Below are 19,815 nucleotides of genomic sequence, written 5' to 3'. Positions count from 1 at the left end.
TTTATTCATGAATGTTTCCCATTCATGAATAAAATAGAATTATTAGATTCAAATTAATACCTTTTTGATGCATTCAGCACATATAAATAAATATCCTAAAGAAACAACAAATGTATAATAGCTGAAAGAAAACATAAGTTTTATTGTAACAAAGCAATAAATGTTCAAATAGAAATGTGAACTATATACACTGTAGCAACTTCAATCTCAGCAAGATTTTGCCTATCCTTTTAAATTGCTGAATGTCAGTACCAGAAGTTAAATATTCTCAGCTAACTAGTTCAACTCTAATTATTTTGTGAGAGAGAGAGAGAGAGAGAGAGAGAGAGAGAAAATCATTAAAGCAATCATAACTCATGTCTTCTTTTTGGAAAGTAGAAAGTATATAACAGGAAAGATGACTTGCCTTTCTTTCCTTTGTGATGGACTAGTAGCTTGCAGCATTTTGAAATGCACCAGTTGCAAAGAAATGATCTGCAACTATAAACCAAAATTGAAGAATTGTAGCACCAGTTAATATAATTCTCCTAGTGATATAAATAACTATGAATTTCTTTCTCTACACGTTCAAAATAGTGTTTTAATTTATGCTTTCATATTAGCATTTTTCTCTCCATCATAACTCTTGTATGCACATTCAAAACATAAACAGATTGGCTGCCAAGTGTTATGCCTTAAAACCTGATGTACTCACTGGATGTTATGATGTTCTGCAGCCAGGTGTGCTATTTGACTTCACTGATCAAGATGGCCATTGTAGTTTGTTCCTGCAAAGTAGAAACAAACTATATCTTCCATGCATAAGTGCTCAGTATGAAAGAAACATCACATATCAGAGTGAAATATTTTTTAAGCTAAGAACATAATGCCAGAAGGATGCCAGTATTACAGGTAAGCATGAAATTGTTAATTTCCATTTGCTATTTTGACAGAGTCTTAATGAACCTAAACATATTAAGAGAGGAGTTGCATGCAAATATCAGGATTATGCAATAAAATTGAAACAGTTCAGTCACAGTCCATTTTTCTATCAATCTAAAATGAGTTAAATATTGTTTCCTCTTTTTTTTTTTTTAATTGTAGAGTTGTCTGCAGTTTTCAGTGCCCGCACTAATGCAGTTGTTCATTTCACCACTTATGTGAAAAGTCGACTCATTGTTAAAAATGACACTATTTAAGTAGCTGTTATCTCTTTCAATCTGCCTGAGCATGTCCCCAGAAAAAGTTTTTTCAACATGGTTGATATCTAGTTTCAGTGCTTGCATAGTCTGAATTTTACATAAGCTTCAAACAAGCACAGATCAACTTTTTTTGGCTGCAATGAAAAGCTTTATGAACACTGGTAACTGTCATAGCTTGAAAAGAAAGCCTGCCAGCTTTGTGATACTGTTTCAACCATCACATAGGTGGTCTCTGCAGCATTTTTTTAATTTGAGATATAAAGCCATAAAATATCCCTTACAGCTCGCTGTTTGAGTAATAATTTAAAAAAAAAAGGAAAAAAAGAGCAGTGCCTTAGAGTTTTGGATACCGATATTGCCCATTACCCTAAATTTGAATGTCAAGGAAATCTTTTGTGTATATATATATATATATATATATATATATGATGTATGTATGTATGTATAAAAAGAAGACTGTTTGTAATGATACTTTCAACCTTATCCAATCAGAATTAAGAATAAATGATGCCATTTGGAAATTAGCCTCTTTTTTGGTTCCACCACCTAGCAGTTATGTCACCTGATGGAGTTCCATGAAATTGTTTGAGTTATTTCAAATAAAATGAACTGTTTCCTTTTATAGCAGTTGGTAATGTAGTGGATGATGTGTGCCCACCCTGTATATGTATATACAGGGTAGACCACATTACCAGTTTACCGAGAAATAATTTATGTAATTTAATTTTTGAAGTCAATTTCACACACTTGCTATTTATGCATTTAATTAAATGACCTGTTCAAACTGTTTTCTATGATTTATTCTTGGTAAATTGCATCTCTTCTATGTGGATTGGCTGTATGGCCCACCCAATAATATCTATAACATATAAATAATATTATATTGTTTTATTTATTGTTTATTTATTTTTTTTATAGAAAAGAGTTATGAACAGCAACCAGCCAGGTTACAGATGTTTCTGCGTGAAGTGGAAAGTGAAGATCCTTTTGACGATGATTCGGAAAATGAAATAAATGCTTATGAAGAACAAAATGAAAATGCAGATTGGGAACAGGAATGTGCTAAGCAACATAAATATCAAGGACAAATATCCAGTGTTGAAATTGATGAGTGTAGTTCAGTAAAAATTCCTAGAATCCCCTGTTTTATAGGAAGAGATGGTAGCACATTCTGGAAAAGAGACCAACCAGAACAAACAGTACAAAGAAGATCATTAAAATGAAGGATACCTTCCCCAGGGTCAAACCATTTGCTGAGAAAGCAGAAACAGCAATAAATTTCTGGAGTTTGTTGTTTGATGAAAGGATGCTAGACATAATTGTATCCAATACCAACAAATATATTCAGATAATTTCTACATATTATGTTCAGGACAGGGAAGCTAGACCAACAGAAAATAGAAATTAAAGCATTGTTGGCTCTTCTGTATTTAGCAGGTTGTTGGAAAGATAGTCGGCTAAATATTGATGAGCTTTGGGACAAAAATGGCACTGGAGTGGAGAGGTTCTCACTAACTATGTCTAAAGATCGTTTTGCTTTTTTACTTAGAGTTGTACAGTTTGATGACTTTGAGACCAGAGATGAAAGAAAGGCTGTTAACAAATTAGCACCACTAAGAGTTATTTTCAACATTTTTATTGAAAACTGCCAAAACAGTTATACAATATCAGAGTATGCCACATTGGGTGAGAGGCTAGAGAGATTCAGAGGAAAATGTCAGTTTAAACAGTATGTTCCAAGCAAACCAAACAAATCTGGCATCGAAATCTATGCTCTTGTCGATTCTAAATCATACTACACAGCAAATTTAGAAGTATATGTGGGACAGCAACCTGAAGAACAGTACAGTACAAAAAATGATCCTAGCAGCATTGTAGAAAGACATTATGCCTATATCTGGCACAGGCCGAAATATAACTTGTGATAAATTTACACATTTTTCTCTGATTAAAAATCTCCTGAGAAATCACACATAGCATATGTGGGCGCCATCAGTAAAAATAGAGGAACTACCCACTAGATTTTGTGAATACAGGGAATAGAGCAGATAAATCAAGTGGGTTTGGGTTTCAAGAAGACATTACAGGGTACCATTATGTCTTGCATACCCCAATAAGGTAAAAATGTTGTTTTAACCTCAAGTAAGCATCATGACAGAATAGATGTGTTGACAAGTGAAAAACAAAAACCTGAAATCATTACATTCTGTAATGCTACAAAAGGAGCAGTAGATCTAGTAAATGAATTATGTACAACATATGATGTTAGTCGAAACACCAGACACTAGCCAATGGTAATTTTTTATTCTTTGATGAATATTGCAGGCATAAATGCACAAATATTATTTCATAGCAACCATCCAAGTAAAAGTAGTAATGTGATAAGAAGACAATTCTTGAAAAGTTTAGTGATGGATCTTACAGATGAACAGTTAAAGCAACATTCATTACTTGCAAATATTATTATTCTTACTAGCCATATAGTGCAAGGAAGCCTGAGGCTTATGCAGCACCAGCTAAAAAAATTTCCAAGTTACCCTGAGAGAGAGAGAGAGAGAGAGAGAGAGAGAGAGAGAGAGAGAGAGAGAGAGAGAGAGAGAGAGAGAGAAGGGAATCACCAAGAAAGAGAAGAATGATGATATCCAGCTCAGGACCCTGGGTGTGCCAAGCCCATACTCACCAGATGTGAGCCCCTGGGGTTTTCCGTGGTGTGAGGGAAACAAGGCAGGAAGAAGCTGGAATAAAGAATGAAACGACAATTGTAGAGTCAATAGCAGAAGGCACAAAAAGAAAGTGTCATTATTGTGTTAAAAACAGAAGAACATGGTTTTACTGTGAAATGTGTCATAGGTTTTTATGCTTAAGTCATGTAAAAGTTTCATGCAATGAATGCCTCCAGAAACTTCAAAATGGAACAGGATAATACTCTGTGTACTGTATATATTTTGTCTGTTATATTGTAACAATTTGTTTTTTATATTTTTGAGTATAGTCAATAAACTTTTTTTGTTTCAAAAGTAATGAGTGTTTTCGTAGTCAAAGAACATAACACTTAAATTCCATTGTTTTACTTGATTTTTTTTTGAATTATTATTGAACAAATAAAATAGCATTTAAATAACCTCTGGAGTCCTTAGAATTCTGCTTGTTAATACCCCAGTGAAAATCCTAAATAGAAATACTAGAAATGATGAAATTTCATGCAATTTAATGATTTTATAAACTTGAATTGTGGAAAAAGACAGTTTCATGTTTATAATTTTATTTTTTTTCAGCTGGATTTTTTTGTTTTGTTTTGTTTCATTGTTAGAAAAAACCAATTTTTAATTTTCACAACTTTTATTAAACAAAAAAAAAAAAAAGGATTTAATAAGTATTGCAATCCTTTAATAAAAGGTCAGGATGTTGTATTCCATTACAATTCAAAAAATTTTTTCAGAAAATAAAAAAAATGTTTTTTTGTTTTTGTTAACAGCTGTGGGTGCCAGCCTTTAACAAATACAGGGGAACGTGGTCAAAAAATGCCAGCAACCATTTTGATATAAATAAAAAAATATTTTTTTTTTTTTTTTTTTAAATATTGTGAGGAAGCATTTGGGAAATTATTTAAGTTTAACCCATGAGTTAACAAATTCTTTATGAGGTATGCCAAAACCATTTAAATTTAAAAATATACGTATCTATCAGTGATATCAGTGTAAGTTTTGTGTTCCCTTTTGGATTGCATCATTATCATTAACTGTTTTGAAATTAAAAAAGTTTTGCTTCATAAAAAATAAAATAAATTATTTTCTAGTTTTACTTTTGGCACACTTAATGCAAAGTGTGCTTACTCATGTAGTGCTGACTTATATGGAAATGTATTGCTAAAAATAGATTCCTATGCCATCCATTTTTTGAAGCATACTGATTTTACCATAGTGACATTCTTCACTTCACTCAGTAAAGCTGGTTGCTTAGGCCCATTTCACATGAATGGGTTGCTCTGTGTTTGTGTTTTTTTAAAAACTTTTTTTTTTTATTTCAGGGTAATAAAATCTTACAGAAATTATAAATAAATTGGACCGAATAGTCCAATTTATTTATAATTTCATACTCTTACCATACGGTGTTTAGATTTTGGATACGTGCATCTCTGGATACAGTACAGTAAAAATTACTGTACAGGGGTTACTTGTTATTATTTGTCTAGTAGAGCTTTCAGATGAACAATAACTTCTGTTACAGAGGTTAGTTGTTTGGCTCAAGATCAATCACTAGGATCCTCTCTCTCCTAGTAGCATGAGTCAATATGGAGTAGAGGAACACTGGTTATTAACTCTGCCACCAAGTTCTGTATTTATTTTCTGTTATCTAATGACTTGACATACTATACACATTTAATTCATTTATTGTTTAAAGTACTCATAACATAAACTATAATTTAGAAAAGTTTTTATAAAATGACTATCATTGGGATGTTGCCAAACAAATATTGTTTACTTGAATGGACCTAGAGCGATTGCTATATGATTTTATTACTCTGCAATAAAAAAAAAATTAAAAAAAAATTGTAAGGAACAATTTTTGTGAAACTGGCCTTACTGCCCATTTCCCATAGCTGTGCTGAAGAAATCTGATGCTCACATAGATATCATATTTCTTTATAGGTATTGATTTTGTCTAATGCTCCCTCAAATTTTTTACTTGCAGTTTATGTTATGACTGCTTTGAAAATAAATTGTTGTGTGGAAAGTTACAGCAATTGATTTTTTGGAGAACCCAAAAGCATATTAATAACTATGTGGTCATTTTTCTTAAAAGAATAACTTGCAAATAAAATGAGCAGCAGTAACAAACAAGCAGATAGACAGTCTCCTCTGCCAGTGATGGAAACCATACCTTTGTCATTAGACAAAATTCTCAAGAAATCTCCACGGTACACTAAGAAATATTAATACCTAAGGGAGGTATCAGGTTTCTTTAGTCATAGAGACATTCTCTCCACTACTTGTGAAATTTTCAGAGTTGGTAGAGGAGACTGTGCTACTCATTTTATTTGAAAGTTAATACTTTGGAAAATCAGAAGTGTCTGTCTGAATACCAATTTAGTTATTTAAAATATTAATGCCACACTGTCAGCATTGATTGTGTATTTTTAAAATAATCATAAAATAGATCTGAAATAGAAAATTTAGTAGTGGTATCATTTGCCACTACAAAAAAAAAGTTGTTTAAAATTAGGAGCTGCACTTAGTTTTCTAAAATTTAAAAAAAAAAAAAAAAAATTAATATAACAATTATATTTTAATGCTATACAGCAGAGAATTGCATTGAATATACTGGAAAAAATCCCAGTTACACATACTCAAAACTTCCCATGCTATAATACAAGGCCTTCCCAAATTTCAAATGTACTTTGGTTGTTTTATATTTAAGTATGTATGTGTGTCTGTTGTGCATAAAATTAATTCTATATATCACTGCTTTATAATAGATAAAGGAACATTTTATTAGGTATGACATATGTGTACATTTAGCCCCAGGGGCTCACATCTGGTGAGTATGGGCTTGGCACACCCCAGGATCCTGAGCTGGATATCATCATTCTTCTCTCTCTTGGTGATTCTCTTCTACTTTTTACTCTCTCTCTCTCTCTCAGGGTAACTCGGGAATTTTTTTTTTTTTTTTGGTTGGTGCACCATATAGCTAATAATAATAATAATATGCACTATACAGGCCCTTCAACAAAAAAAGACACCTTTGGTTCGAGGATACAACCAGCGAAGTTGGAAAATTTAGAGATCTTCAAAGTGGATAAAATTGAAAAGTTTTGCTTGATTTTTTTTTTTACTTAACATACTAAATTGTGTTCAATAAATAATTTTAATAGTCTCCATGTTTGTCAGTATTTTTAAATTAAGCTAAGGATTTAGTAAGTTACAACCTAGTATCTGTAGAGCCTTTGTTATCAGTGATTTTGGCACAAATATCGTATCTTCTAGTGTAGTGCATTGTTGTAGCAATTGTAGTGTTTTAATTGCAGTAAAAATTGAAGGTTCTAATCGCTAAGGTTGGTATGTTTTTTGTCTTTAACAAAGAAATTAGAAAGGCGGTAGTGTTATTTAGAAATGAAATAGCATAATACATAATGTAATCTAGTAATAATGTGTGTTATTATACTCTAACTTCTTAGTTTGTGCAGTAATTTTAATTTTTAATTAAGTTTATACAAGGATCATGCCTCAAACAAGATCAAGAAAGGAAAAAATTTAAAGTAGCAGGAGTGCTTTGGCTTGGGAGAGAACTGTCGATTATACCGGGTGGTTAGAAAATAAGTTTCCCTATTCAGGAGACCCTAGTGTCAAAACAGTTAGAGGTAGCGCTGTAAAAATCAGTGGGTATGTCATTTAGGGTATGGGGAAGCGATTTGTAGAAGAAAAAAAAAATTAGTTCAAATTTCTGCCACCAACGGAAAAACAGTGCTGCACATATGTAAAAATTGTAAATTACTTCAAGACACACTGCTTACTTACTCAAATGACATCCTGTTAGATAAAAGTAGAAAGGCCACTGTCAATAGCCATTATGGCTCTTACAAAAAAAGGAACATGCTCTTTTAGTAAAACTGTTCTACCAGAATAATAGTAACACTAATGCAGCACTACATGGATATCGGAAACTTAAAGGTTTGCATAAAGGACCTTTGATGTCAGTGGGGCTTTGAAAACTAATAAACAAATTTGAAGCGACTGACTGGGGAGTTAGGTGTAATTCCAGACAGGGGACGACCATGCATCGGAACAGAGGTAGTGGATGAAATGGCGGTTGCAATGACCTCCAGGTCAGAATGTGAAACACTACTGATCAGTAGTGCCAGAGGTGTGTCAAGAGACTTGAATCTTCCTTGGTCTACTGTATGTAAAGTGCTTCGAATAATTTTACACTTGTTCCCGTACAAGATTGACGTAGTACAAAAACTAAAGTGTTGTGATCGGCAACAATGAATAGACTTTGCTCTACAATTTCTGGCTTGTATGGAACTTGACAATACAGTACATAGGCTCGAATGATCTTGTGGTCTGATGAGACACATTTCACTCTTCATGGGACTGTAAATGCACAAAACTGCCGAATATTCTCATCCATCTGCTGTGCATGAAGGACCACTACAAAGGCCATACATTACAATATGGTGTGGATTCACAGAAGAGTTTATAATCGGGCCATTTTCTTTGAAGAGTCTACACCTCATTGCCCCGTAAGGTGTACGATAACTAGTGCATGGTACTGCACTCTTCTAAGAGATCACATTATTCCCACTCTGCAAGAAAGGCAATGCTTGGAGACCGTAGTGTTCATGGAAGATGGTGCCCCTTCCCACGCACGTTGGTCAACAAGTGAAGGAACTGCTCCGTTCAGTATTCGGAAATGATCGCATCATTTCTAGAGACTTTCTGCAGTTCTGGCCAGCCCGATCACTAGATTTCAATCCCTCTGATTTCTGGCTATGAGGATACCTCAAAGACAGTTTACCGTGGTGGCATACAAGCACTTGTTGATTTGAAAGCAAGCATTAAACAGAATGTAGCCAACATCCCCAATGAGATGCTATGCCAAACTGTGTTGCATGCAACCGTTTTCGGAATGTCATCTCAAGTGAAGGAAAGCACATAGAACAATAACTAGATTTCAGAGTTCTGATATTAAAATATAATCTTAAGTGAAGTATTCCATCTCATGTTTACAGTGCCAGTTTCTCCCCTGTTGGTGGAAACTTGAACTAATTTTTTTCTTCTACAAATCGCTTCCCCATACCCTAAATGACATACCCACCAATTTTCACAGCGCCATCTCTAACTGTTTTGACACTAGGGTCTCCTGAATAGGGAAACTTATCTTATAACCACCCAGTAGTTATCATTGAGAGCAGCTATCATCTCTTGAGAATCATAACTACACTCGTGCTACTTGTAGCCTTTCTGCAGAATTATCCATAGGACATGATACAGCCAAAGGGGTGTCATTGTGTGCTTTTGTTGTAGAGAATGCAAGGATCTTGCATTCTCTACAACATCTTTGCTGATTTTGCCAAATCAGCATTCTGATGGACTTATATGAGGACTTCAGATTATAGCATCGATGCCCTCAAAAAAATTAGTGGGACCTTTCAAGCACCCAGCACAAGAGTGGTGACTATAATAAGGCAACAAGATGCAACAAGAACCTCTACAACAGTGTGCTGGCCTCACAGCAGGTAGTTGTTGTTGGGAACTCAATTTTCAGGGAAACCGGAAACATGCTATGTAAAAAAGGATGGGTTGTATAGGACCAGAGTGTGTCTGCCAGGAGTAAAAGTCAATGATGTTGTATAGCAGCTGTCATCTTCTAAGGGCACAAAAGGTGATATTGTTGTTGATATTGATACTAATGATATTAAAAGTAGGATATCTGAGGATTTACTTAAACGAGTATAGAGGGTAATGTTGAGAAAGTCATGAGTTAGGAAATAATAATTCAGTACATTCAGTATGAGCAGTAACTAAGTATTTAATAAATTGTTAATGGAAGCTTCCATTAACAAATACTTAGTTACTGCTCATACCAGATGTACTGGATTATCATTTCTTATCCATGGAACCCAGTGCCACAGTCCTCTTCTATTTCATGAGTTAGGATTGAAATTGGAAGTGGGTGTAATTCTGCCCAGAAATGATAGGAGGGAGTACATGATGAGAGCCTTGTCAATCAACATGGCCCCAGAGAGACTGTGCAAGACTCATGGGTAGGATTCTTCTCAGTGTGGTCTGTGCTCATTAACAGACAGATTGTTTTTACAAGGATGGGATAACTTAAATTGAAAGGGTGAAAGGATGCCTCTACTAATGCTAAGAATATTTGCTGTGTTATTCAGTTAATGTTAGGTGTGGTGGAAAACCGCTAATTTGGCATGGGAAGGTATACAGACTAATAGATTAACAACAGCCACAGGCAGAGGTTTATGTGATTATTGCACTGCTTCAGTTGGAACATACAGCACCCTGGAAGCAAGGTGTCCAGGATTTCGGATTTCAAGGACCTGTTGGGTAGGGGGGGGGTCCTTGTGGAACAAGCAAATATATGGGCTGTGTTAGGATGAATAGGTATAAGAACAAGTGTATGTATACTTCCATTGTATGCTAATGCTAGGAGCATAGTAAATAAATTTAATAAATTGAAGTACTGTTTAAGTCATCAGATGTGGACCTTGTAGGGATATTGAAGCCGTGGTGTCACTCACATTAAGAGATGCAGAATTTGAGTATGGTGAGTACATTGTATACAGACAGTACAAGAAAAGAGTGGATTTATGCCCTTAGTTAAAAATCACATAAAATCTAAGGTAGCACATCCAGTTAACATGAGTGGCCAGCACAATGTTCAGTCAGTTTGGTATGACATAAGCACTGGAAAAGCAAAAATGAGAGTTGCAATGTGTTATAGGCCAAATGACTGTGATGAGTATATACAGACAAAATAGACTGGACCAGTACCTCACTGTTTTGTAATGGGAGATTTTAACTTTCCAGGTGTAGACTATACTTGGGGGTTAGTCACTCACACGGTAGCAAGAGTTTTGTGGATTTATTGGACAACTTTTGTGCATACCAACATATCAGAGAGGCAATGAGAAAAAGTAATACTCTTGATCTGATTATAAGTAGCAGCTGATCATTTGTTATGAACTTGCAATAATCACAGTGTATTTACTTAAAAGTGGGATTTACTTAAAGATGTAACTACTGTAAAGGAAGGCTTTTGTAAAGGTGACTGCTGAGATTGCTGACAAACTGAAAAGATACTTTGCTAAGAGTAGAAAACTTGCTTCTTGCCCTAATGGTAGCCGAGCATTCTGGTCTCTTGCCAAAGCTATTGGCCGCAACTTTTGCCCATCTCTGCTTCCACCTCTGTCCAAACCTGATGGCTCTGCTGTCACTTCAGCCAAGGATAAAGCTGACCTGCTAGCATCCCATTTTTCTTCCAGCTCATGTATTAATGATCTTGGTAAAACACCTCCCACCATTCCCAACACGGTCCATTCAATGCCTCCTGTGGTCTTCCGTCAAAAGGATATCAGAAGGATTTTGATGAATCTTGATGCTAAGAAAGCTCCAGGTCCTGATGGTATTTCTCCACTTGTTCTCAAAATCTGTGCTCCTGAACTTACTCCTATTCTTTGCCGCCTTTTTTCACTTTCTTATTCCAAAGGTGTTTTTCCTTCTGCTTGGAAATTTGCTCATATCCAGCCAATTCCTAAAAAGGGTGACAAATCCCTCCCATCCAATTATCGTCCCATTGCAATTACTTCTACTCTTTCTAAAGTAATGGAGAAATCAATTAACCGCCAACTCTTAAACTACCTAGAAACCTTCCGTCTGATCAACGATCGCCAGTATGGATTCCGTCAGTGTCGATCCACTGGTGATATTCTGGCTTATGTTACCCATTTATGGACTACTTCAATGGAAAGGTTCGGTGAAACACAAGTAGTTGCTCTTGACATCTCAAAGGCTTTCGATCGTGTTTGGCATAAAGGTCTTCTAAACAAGCTTCCATCTTATGGTTTACCAACTGTTTTTAGTAATTGGTTATCCAGTTTTCTCTCTGATCGCTCACTGAGGGTGATGGTAGATGGCTCTCTGTCTTCTAACTTCTCCACTAATGCCGGTGTTCCCCAAGGTTCAGTTCTTTCCCCCACTCTTTTCCTCTTGTATATCAATGACCTTCTTCCATTGACTGGAAATCCTATCCATAGTTTTGCCAATGATAGCACATTGCATTCAACTTTCCATTTTGAGAAACCTTGCCCTGCTCAATCAGCTTCAACTTCTCGAAAATCTGCTACCAATTCCTTAAATGCCGATCTTCAGGTAATTCTCCAGTGGGGCAAAGACAACTTAGTTGATTTCAACCCTTCTAAAACTCAGTCTTGTCTTATATCTCGCAAAAAGGATTCTTCTGCTCCTATGCTTATCTTTAGTGACACTCCAATTTCTAGGCAAAAGGATATATCTCTTTTGGGGATTACCCTGACTTCTAATCTCTCTTGGCACAAGCACATTACAAATATTGCTTCCTCTGCATCTAAAAAACTTGGTTTTCTCTTTCGCTCTCGGCGTTACTTTTCTTCCAAACAGCTGCTCACTCTGTATAAATCGCAAATCCGCCCTGCCATGGAATATTGTTCCCACATTTGGGGTGGTGCCCCCAAAACCTCTCTCAGGCTTCTTGATTCCATTCAGAAGAGGGCAGTTAGGTTAATTAATGATTCATCTCTAACAGAGTCTCTCCACTCGCTTTCTCATAGACGTACTGTTTCTGCTGCATGCCTCTTCTACAGATATTTACATGGGCACTGTTCTTCTGAATTGGCTTCTATAATTCCCGCTCTCTCTTTCAAAACAGTCCGAACACGTGCCGCCACCAGCCAACATCCATTTACTGTCCAACTTCAAACCCACAGAACCAACTTTTCATCTTCCTCATTTATTCATTCAACTGCCGTTTTCTGGAACAACCTTCCTTCATACGTATTTCCTGAAAATTACAATCTACAGAAGTTCAAGTCCAATGTCAACAAATATCTTCTTTTGTCTTCTCAACCTCCAACCCAAGCACGGTACTAAGTACTATAGGTTCTAATACCTCTCGTGTTTGGGGTTCTCATAAAAAAAAAAAAAAAAAAATCTACATTCATACATGAGAAATTGTGATGGCAGAAGTATATCAAATTAGAGGATTTTAAATGATTTCATAACTAATAGGAAAGTAAATGAAAAATTGTTGAAGCTGAATGTAAAAGCCACTTGGGTGGATAGAATCTAACCATCAGTTATATTAAGAGGATCAGCAAGAGAGAAAAGTAAGCTTTTGGCTGTAATTATGATAGCATCCTTGTATTTAGGGACACCATAGGAACATCCTTGTTCCTATGTTCTGGAGATTTTCAAGTGTTTCCCCATTTCATAAAGAGGATCAAAGGTGAGGTGAATAATTGCAGATCTCTTATATTGACTTCTATTCCAGGGAAAATAATGGAATCACTGGTTAAATAAGTAATACAGGATTCTTGTCTAGCAGGAATGCCGTATATCTGCATTTTTGCTAGACGAGCATGCAGTTACACAGCAGTCACAGCTCGGATTTATTTAAGGATGATCTTGCCTGACCAGTTTGATTAGATACTATTCAGTATTTGATCAAATACTATTATATTATTCATAACAAAGTAACTTTATGCAAAATATAATTTTGACATTGTATACTTAGATTTCAGAAAAGCTTCCAGTCGTCATCCAGGCAGATTTTTGCCTGGATGACTGGTTTTAAGGATTATTTAAAAATACTATTATAAACATAATATCATTACATAAAAGTAACGAAACTTGACCATTTAAACTCTGCTTTACTAAAATAATTTCTTTTGATCTCAATGTAGTGTTAATGGAATAGATTTGTAATTCCTTCATAATACTTTGCATATTCATTTTATTTAATTTCAACTGTTTTATAGAGCAGATAAAAGGAACAAGTGTATTTGTTGGTATAGTTGAGTGAAGAAGAAAAGAGGTGCAATAGATATTTAAATTAATATTTCCTAAATTAATTTTATCCATTAGTAAAATAAGCTACTTCAGAAGAATTACCCAAGTAAGGCAGGAATGTTGTCCTTATTGCTCTTTCTAGGATACAGAATTCTCCATTCTTCTTCTTTGTATATATTCTGTTTCTATTTGACAAAAGTGTTTTGCAGAAGTTTGTTGTAATAGTTTTAGAGTGGTGAATCTTAGAATAAAACAGGACTTTGAAATGTTATCCTTTCTTAGACCATGGATGATCAGTCAGCCATGTTTTGTCTTTGATGTGAGTGGTTATGCAGGATATAGATTTAATTCCATGAAACATTATAACATCTGTAGGAACAAGTCTCATTATTTTTGTTTTTCTCATCAGCTTTGATCAGTGTTAGAATGAACCATATTTATCATTACAGTAATATTTATTATTTTTTAAGTTCTTATTTATACACTGGCAGGATCACCAGGTCAGTGGAGTTTGCAATAAATCATCGATGCAAATCGTTAATCATATTTAGCAGTCACGGCTTTGAACCCCTGTCCACTCAGAGAACACGTGCTACTACACTCACGCTCTTGACCACCCAGCCACATCAGTCCCTTTGACATACACTGCATGGCCACTTTATTAGTGGGTAGCAAGATAACTATTCAGTCTTATCTGCTAATAATACTGGTGCTACTTAGTCCAAAACATAGTCATGAGAGAGAGAGAGATACTTCAACCAGATTTTACTGTATCAACAAAGTTGTATAAACGTAGTTTTTGTACATGTGTCCACTCTGATATTCCCTGTAAGAGAAGGTAATTTGGAATCTCCTCTTTTCTCCTCTTCATTATTTCTTAATGGATTATAATAATTATTGTATATATTTTTCATAACTTTTTATTTAAAATATTTTTAATAATTAATAAAAAATTAAATATATAAAAAAATACAAATGCTGAGGTAGCACAAATTATTATTTGAAAAATTCTGTTAAATTTAAAAAAAAGAATAGGTATACATTTAAAAATAAAGCTATTAGCCATTTTCCAGTTTTAAAAAACTGTTAAGTGTGCAAAATATAAACTGTGCAGATGCACATATATTTCTGCTTATTATATGTGTAAATAGTTTTAAATTTTTAAATTGTGTATATATTATATGCTATTGTTCACTTCATTTTCAATTTTTTTTTCTAAATTTATGTCAAATTTGATGTGTGGTGAACTGTGCAAAATTTGAATATTACACTTGCCACTAACTCTCTACCCCGAGTGATTTTTACTTTGTGTTTATTATTCAAAAATAATAATATTTTCAAGTGAATTTTTCAAAAAAGATGTAGTTTAGAACCTTGGAAACCATTAATAATCATTAGATCACATGGGAGAGTTTATAATAGCTTGATTTAGAAACAATGCAGTTCTAATTTTGTAGTGCCAGTAGTAGTTTCCTGTACTACTGTTACTAAGAATTAAAATTAGAACAAGTAGACTGTACTTGCTGGATGCAATCACACTATAACACTCAGAAAATAACTAAAATTTCAAAATCATACTAAATGAAAATTTGTCTATATTAGTATATTAGTGGTGACAACTGATACAAGCAAGTAAGCTTATACAGAATCAACAACAAAAAAAAAAAAACGTCCCTTTTCACTATCCATCCTCTCCAATGGTTTGTTTTCTTTCTTGAATTTTATTCAAGCCACAACAACAACATGAAAGTTTGTTCCAGCAATCAACCACCCGCTGGCTAAAGGCAAACTTCCACACATCTATTTTACAACCATCTTTCCTCAGTTTGAATATATGCCCCCTCATGTGTGTAGTCTGAGCAAGAGAAAGAATCCAGTTAGCATTGAGCTTGCTCAATCCATTCAAAACCTTAAACACCTAAATCGTATCACTTCACAGGTGCCTAATTTCCACTTTGTAGAACTGAATCCTTTCCTAGTAAGGGCACAGGGCACCCCATTTGTTTCCCAGCCAATCTTGTCACCCTTCTCTGTACCCATTCCAGTGAAGGGCATTGAGATTAGTGAGAGGAATAAAGGGATGCTCTTACCAAAAAAGGTTTCAGTTAGGAAAGTACAGAAGATTACACATTTTTATCTTCAACTAACAGTTATTTTTGATTTATACCGCACAGATTTGTGCCAGGGTTAAAGATTTAGTTAGAAGTGGTAAGAAAAGCCATATGAGCACTTTTTGGCTTTACCCAATTAAAAAGTACAATAAATGACCACTAGTGAGTGGCATTGACTCTTGTCCAAATTCAGTATGTGATCGGAAATAAGACATTATTGATCTCCTCAAGAAAAAACTTCTGAATTGCAAGCTTCTGTTGAAAGCAATCCAAAACAGGTCATGCAAATTATTCTCATTCATTCAAAAAATTTTTGTTCATGTTAATCTCTTATGGCTTGTTTCTTTTAAATGTTATCTAACATTTAATCCAACATATCTTTCATCCATTTTCTGTGGTCATTACTCCATCCTGGATACATTGAAGAATGTGGTATTAAAACTTATTATATAAGTGGTTGTTAAATCTTACACTGTTTTAGAAGTAGTTTGCCAAACTAGATTGACTCAGAAGTATGACACTTAATCATAGGCATTTCTTCTGCCAGGGTGTGGAGAATCTAAAATAAGAGGAGAAGATTGTTTAGTGAGGAAGTACTTTACTGATGCATGTAATTAATTATGTTGTGCAGAAGGTTCCATTGAAAAATGTTTTTATAAATGCTGAGGTAGCACAAATTTCATTAATTTGCAGCACATTTTTTTCAAAATTGAGATCTTTTGTCCAGTACTTCTCAGTATGATTAACTTTTCATTACTAACACACTCAATTTAACAAAGACATTCACATGTCATCTGTGAGACACCTCTTTTTGTTTTAATTATTAAAAAGTTTTATCTTTTCTACTGAACTGTAAAATGGTCTATTAATTAGGACTTGCCAACTCAGTTAAAAAATGTTGAGTGACAGTAAACAAGAGAAAATAATAATAATATATATTTTTTATTTTTTTAGTATTTTCAAGGTTACTGATGCCCTGGATTGAAACACAGATGCTTGCATGGAGTCTAGAAAATGCATTGTGAGCATCTTTATTTTTTGTTAGCTGTGTTCAGTTAGCCAGCAAAACAAAAGCATCGCAAGATAACCTGTTGCTTGCTTCTCATAGATACCATGTGAGAAGAGGAATTACCTAGAAAAATGATAGATGCTTTTGTTGCCTGGTGTTTTTCAGATGCTGCACTAACATGGAAGGTTAAAAATAAAGAAATAGATGAAACAGTAATGTTTTGCAGTATTACTTCTATTGATTTCAGTGTAAGAACCTAACAGATGCTATTATGAAAGAATAGATAATTGATGTGTAGAGGTTCTTCATTGAGGAATTGACAAGTGCTCAAGGAGTTGAAATATAAGAAATTATTCCAAGTCATGTTCGACATTTTAACAATTCTTCATAGCAGTGTTGTGTGTCAGAGAGTCCAGGTGGGGAGGGGGGAAGGAAATGCACTTCAGATTTCTTTCTGGTGAAGCTTTGCAAATGCTTTTCACAGCTAAGTGTGGACAGCAGGATCACATTATAAACAAACCTTTGCTTCAACATTTCTAAAGATAGAAAGCAGAAACAGTATTTTTCTTGAAGCAGTTTTAATCAGTTGTTGAAAAGACAATCCAAACAGAAAAATCTTATGCAAGCTAATGTTTGAAAGCTTACTTTACTGGTAAACAGCCATTTGGTTGTATTTTTATATCAAATGCATTTATTGTCAGTGAAATTTAATTTCAAGCCAAAGTCTAAGTAAGCAGGAGGAAAGTATAAAAATATACTTTACTCCTGCTTACAGTTACCCAGTCTCCAGCTTTTCAAATGTCTGAAGTCAATGGGTACACATATGGATGTTTCGAGTAAGTGGCCTGGGGAGCACTTTAAAATAATCTCACAGTGCAGTTACATTGTTTTTCTTCATAGTAAACATAATTACTATTTATGTTACACTATACAACTTCACAAACTCATATCAACCAGAGAAATAAATGGCATAAATGTAAACAAGCAATATAAGACAAACATTCAGAACATGGGGTAACCAGAAGTGACATTTTTACAATTGAACCTTGTGACATATAAAGCAAGTCTCAAAATTTTTTTTAAATGAAAATTGATTTTTCCATTTTTATTATATAAATAACCACACAGGTTAGGCACCATAATAACAAAACAAACAAAAAAAGTGGGTAGCTCCATGAATAAGTTTTTACTCTAACATTACAGTGATTAATATGTTAAATACTTGTACATATGTAGTGGGGGAGTTCATTACAGTAGAAACTTAAGAGTAGAACCTTACTAATATGGACTTGGGATGGGATAGTATTCAGGAAAAAAGAATCCATGGGAGAAATTGCTGGTGTCTATCCTTAGTGATTGAAAAAGAAAACCTGTAAACATGAAGGTCCACTGTGTGAGGTTCAGACCTTATGGTGTGAAGTAATCGGTAATGAAAGCAAATTTTCTATAGCACAAGGCAAAGATGCTACTACATGATGCAGTATATGTGGTCAGTATTGCATGCAAAGAAATGTTTACTATCTGCAAAAATTGTTTTGAATGGCATATGCATAGCCAAAGCATTCACCATTCATAAATGCTAGTGAAAAGAATTAATTCATTCCAAGAAAAAAAGATTGTGCTGTCTAAAATGTGATTTTTTTTTTCTGTGTTATCGGCAGCTCTTTGTCGGAGAAGTGCACGTCTTCGTCGATCAGTGCTCCGATTACAGCTTACTACACCAGTTGGAATTCCTGGTAAGTTAATCAGGTTTCTCCATATTAAAACAGTACCAGTTGGTTAATAATATTAGTGTGTAGTATACTTTTAGCTTGCATTAGATAATTGCATGTGTAAGCTGCATTATACTATTGAATGTGAACACACATTCTGTTAACAAGTTTTCTTGGGAGTTTTAAGCCCATATATCCTCATTATCAGCCGTTGATTTCAGTTTTATTGCAAATTAAACTATCCAAATTGATTTTTATTTCTTTTCATTTGTTGCTTTCATCTGCTCTGTTTTTCTGGCATGAATTCCAGTCTTTCCTGTTATGTATCTCATTTATGTCTTGTCAGATATCCAGCTCAACAACATTTTAATTGTGTGAATATATATATATATATTTTTTTTTTTTTTTTTTTTTAATCTTTTTATTATCCAATGGCACTGTCATTTTTCCTTTGCTGCAGAGTGCTTCCTCACTTTACATACCTTCTGATATATGTTTATAAAGTTACCATTATAATGCCTTAATTTAATGGAAATATTTTGCAGTTTTTTAATGTTTCCAACTTTACAAGAGCACGTAGTGCATTCACAATATAATAACATTAAAGATATTTCATAATCAGTAAATCATATACACTGGGGGTTCACAGATAAAACATTTCCCATAAACATATAGGCATAATAAATATTGAAACCATTCTAGGTACACTAACACTGCACACATCCATATGCATTGTGGTTTGTGCTTTTGAGCATGCAATGTAGTAAAGGGGTTGATGTCAAAGTTTCCTGATGATATGAATGTTTGAAGAGATATAAAAAGTAATAACTAAGTTATTCTACTTCAACAACACCGAGAATTGAGCAATATTGGAAAGTGTATGGTTCTACATTTACAAAATAGTAATACCAAATTATTATTAGTAATGCAACAAACTTAAGGTATTTGATGATGAAAGATACTTAGGAGTAATTGCACAATTCTACATAAAGTTCTCTCATAAGTATAAACAAGTTGCTAGACAGCATAAGTATAAACAAGTTGCTAGAACCTGGATAAGAAGTTTTTCAAGGGAGCAGAGCTTTAGAACTTTTTACGTGGGAAAACTTCTTAGAATGGAAAACGACCTAAGGGCATGAAATATTAACTACACAAATAAAAATGAAAAGATACACATACATAAGTTAAAGATGATTTTTAAGTACTATTCAGAATTTATAAACATTTTACTCTGCCTAT

The 19,815-nt window shown here is 34.2% G+C and overlaps 1 protein-coding gene across 1 annotated transcript in view; it reads left to right on the top strand.

Moving 5' to 3' along the window:
* Window positions 1-19,815, top strand: part of LOC150090260 (uncharacterized) — a 124,778-nt gene that overhangs the window by 84,771 nt on the left and 20,192 nt on the right. The window contains exon 3 of the mRNA XM_090390235.1: window positions 18,526-18,600. Coding sequence (XP_090246361.1) covers window positions 18,526-18,600 — 75 coding nt within the window. The remainder of the gene's footprint in view (window positions 1-18,525; window positions 18,601-19,815) is intronic.

Source organism: Mastigoproctus giganteus, chromosome 2 (assembly GCF_048544385.1).
Source record: "Mastigoproctus giganteus isolate SK-2022 chromosome 2, ASM4854438v1, whole genome shotgun sequence".
NCBI lineage: Eukaryota > Metazoa > Arthropoda > Arachnida > Uropygi > Thelyphonidae > Mastigoproctus > Mastigoproctus giganteus.
The sequence above is the reverse complement of the archived record's forward strand: the minus strand, read 5'-3'. Positions and strand labels throughout refer to the sequence as shown.